Source organism: Coenobita brevimanus, chromosome 90 (genome assembly GCF_032717465.1).
Source record: "Coenobita brevimanus isolate Jiangsu-jjx chromosome 90, ASM3271746v2, whole genome shotgun sequence".
Classification (NCBI taxonomy): domain Eukaryota; kingdom Metazoa; phylum Arthropoda; class Malacostraca; order Decapoda; family Coenobitidae; genus Coenobita; species Coenobita brevimanus.
The window spans coordinates 26,861,202-26,864,843 of NC_137043.1; the positions used below are offsets into that span (position 1 = coordinate 26,861,202).

Below are 3,642 nucleotides of genomic sequence, written 5' to 3' on the forward strand. Positions count from 1 at the left end.
AATTATACAACACTTCGCCTTCGGGACTCTTGTGTAGATCTGTCGTACTGCATATCTACCTGGCTGCGCACCCTCCTTACCTACCTGTCTGTATCTACCCATTCATTATATTCCTATCGTTGTTGTTTCTTCACTCCCCGTACTGTCTAACTGCATATCCATCACTATAATCATAACTTATTCTCTCATTAATATGCCTACAGGAGATAAATGAGAAGCAGGGTACAGTAATATATCATCAGTAAAGCCTTTAGAATTTTTGGATTCACACATAGGCATAAACCTTCCCGTGGCCGGTGCCAACTACTAAACTTATGGTGTGTGTGTGTGTGTGTGTGTGTGTGTGTGTGTGTGTGAGAGAGAGAGAGAGGGAGGGGGGGGGGTCTTAAAGGAGTGAATGATGTCAATAAGCGTGAGACCTATGTCTTTGGGTATGCTTGTGTTTAGTTCTGCTTCTGTGTTCTCTTGTGTTCTGCTTATGAGTCCTGCCTCTCCCCATCCCTTTGGTTGGAAAGTTGGGTTGGGATGATAATATACATCATCTGTCGTACGGACATGGACAAAAGTTCGTCTAGTATTCTGTTGCGTCAGCTTTACATCTTGGACATTTCGTTTACTTTCCTTCTTGACGCATTAAAAGGGAAACATACATGCCTACGAACATTAGCCAGCTGAGGAAATTTAAAGGAAGTGAATTATTAGGCAAACCTTTGTCCTTTGCAGTATATGTCACTGATGATGAAATGTGCTAGCAGAGAACGAGAAGATTGGTGTCGGGTGTTTAGGTAGTGAAAAGAACATAATATAAGTTGATAGAGGGTAATAATAATATGTTGCTCTTCTCTCAAAGCTTTATTATATATCTGAAATGCGATTTCTTGGTAACTCAAACACCAGTGAGTTCGTGTTGTGTGTCACAGAAGTTAGTGTATGTCGGCGATGCTCAGGCTTTTGTTAATGTGGAGTTCCATAGGCTGGCGGTGCAGGCGCGGGGTAGGAGGCCTCGCCCTCGTAGGCCACGTCGGCTACGTAGCCGTTGTGATGGTCGGCGGTGAAGGTGACGATCTGTGTGCGGCCGTCGGGAAGAAGCACCCGGTAGGAGCCGGAGGTCACCTTGCCGTCACTACTTTCGTCGTGGGCGAAGTCGTTGCTGGTGTAGTCGTCCTTGACGGCGAATGCGAAGTCGTAGGGCATGCCTGGCTCCTTATAGGAGGGTGGCGGGTGTTCGTAGGGAGGGGGGCTATCGGGGTTGGGTGCTGCTGCCGCCACTGCCACTACAGCAGCCACTAGTACAACCTGTGGACACAAATCTCATGTTGTTCAAATCAGTCAGTCAGTCAAAATGGCGCCATGCCTCTTCAAAAAGAACCCCCGTACTTTGGTAGCCATGGTACACCTGAGATATCCTGTGGGGTGGAAACTTAACCAAGCGACAAAACTAGCTAAATACTTCCTAATAGTTGCTGAATAATGTAAGGAAAAAAGAATGTTTTAATGAATGGTAAGATTTGTTATAATGGAGAAGTCTAAACTCTGATTCAGATTATGTGTATTTAGGAGTGACACTGCTGCTTACGAACGGTGATTGCTCGGCTAATTTACTGAAACTTTAATCACAGTTCACTGTTTCGGTAGTGCTTATCCCACCAGGGTGAGAACAACCACTATCATGTCCGTGAAGTTAAACAGTTTTTAGTCATCTGGCCATTCACCGTCGTTTCATTACTCAGCCGATATTTCTTTCACTTTTACATATTCCTATAAGCGATCTGAATAGTAATCATTTAGTATACTGTGCGAAAACGAAGAGGTAAATTAGTTCAGTGGACTTCCTAATGACACAAATATCATAAAAACAATTAAGTGATTATAAACTGACGAGCGACGTTAGGTATAATTATCGCCATCTGGAGTTGCGTGCCCGTGTCGCAGCCAGTAAATCTCTCTCTCTCTCTCTCTCTCTCTGTATGTGTGTGTGTGTGTGTGTGTGTGTGTGTGTGTGTGTGTGTGTGTGCTGGGGTGGGGTTTGTTGCCATGTTCTTCTGCTTATAGTATGCTGGGTTAATGTTTCCACTTTGCTCAGTAATGTACCGGTAGTAAATATGAACTGGGAGGCTGTTTCATTTAATATCAAGCATGCTAAATTCGTTAAAAGTAAAATTAGAATACTGTAATTAGTATAGGCTGCAGGGAAGACGACTGGACGGCAACTTAGGATAATTACCGTATATTCACAAACTATTTTCATTCATCAAAGCAGAAGGCTAGTCATGTGGCAAATTATAAGCATATCAGATTGTATTATTCCTTTAAATCCGGGGGCTTTTTTTTTGTGGGGGGGGGGCTTATTTTTTGGTAGCTACAGATCATTTTATTTGGCTTAGGAAGGACCTCTGCATGTAAAGTTTTTTTTTAAGGCTATATCTAAAGCTGCCAGGTAGAAAAGTCTCTCCAAAGTTGAATAAAAATGCCCTGAAAATAGTGAGTATATAATGGACAATACTTCATGGGATTCAGAGCGCTATATCATGTGGGTCCAGGCTGTGTGTTGGAGTATGCGAACCTTAGCAGAGATCATGCTGTGTGTTGGGATGACGGGGAACTGATGGCAAGGTGTGGCCAGTCTGCCTTATATACCGGAGGGGTTGTGTTAGGTTCTCGCCCACAGCAGTGAAGTAAGTGGCTTTGGAGGTTTCTTGACACCTCTTCAGTAGCGATTTATTCTACAGGTTACGTCTCATTATCCCTCTCGTTTAATAGTATGAAATGTGGCGCTGCTAAAAAACATAAATAGCATACAGGAAAATGAAAGCGTGTAACGATTAATTAGGCATATTAAACCTCGATCAGTATGCAAAATAAGTCGCTACGGAAGAGGCGTGCTATTTAGATTATGGGCCATATGTTCCATTCCATTCTCGTTTTCCATCTCTTTGTTACTCTAACAGGTCTCTTCATTATTAATATTATTATTGCGAGCGAGCGAAGCGAGCAGGCGTCACGAAGCCATGTTTACGTTCAGCTGAGAAATGAGCGACCTGACCGCGATGGTTTTCAGACGCTAATAACTTTTCTGTGTGAGATAGGGAAGAGATTCTCTCAGCGGGTAGTAGATACATAAAATAAAATTTGTTTTTAGCTATATATTTACTCGAGACCAAAGAAACCCCTTGGAATCCTAGCTATCAAATGGAATGTACCCAGGGCTTCAGTTGACATGCTTCACAATGAAATCGATAGAAAGCACTAGGGAAGTGACACATGCGAAGTATGAGTTGTTTTTCACTGTCATATGTTGATCGCGCGCGCGCGCGGTGTGTGTGTGTGTGTGTGTGTGTGTGTGTGTGTGTGTGTGTGTGAGAGAGAGAGAGAGAGAGAGAGAGAGAGAGAGAGAGAGGGAAGGGAGAAAGTTAATATTTTAGCTCATTTACTCTTCTGTTATTGTTCAACTATACCTCACCAGATACGTTGAAAGTTGACACCAATATGAAATTAAGATGATAGACGTCCGGGGCCGTCTTTTTTTTGTTTTTTATCTTATTCTTTCTGCCTCCAGACGATTTTATTCAGCTTAGGAAGAGTCCCCTAGTTGTGAAGGGGTTGATGAAGGCTAGCCTATACCTAACCCCCCCAGTATGAAAA

At 43.0% G+C, this 3,642-nt stretch overlaps 1 protein-coding gene across 1 annotated transcript; it reads right to left on the reverse strand.

Moving 5' to 3' along the window:
- Positions 1–954: 954 nt before the first annotated feature.
- On the reverse strand, positions 955–2,578 carry LOC145411647 (cuticle protein 19-like). Its single transcript, XM_080281653.1, has 2 exons — positions 2,564–2,578; positions 955–1,296 (listed from the first exon to the last, which is right to left on the reverse strand). The coding sequence occupies exons 1-2, from the start codon at positions 2,576–2,578 to the stop codon at positions 955–957; spliced, it is 357 nt and encodes a 118-aa protein (XP_080137779.1).
- Between the last annotated feature and the right edge of the window lie 1,064 nt (positions 2,579–3,642).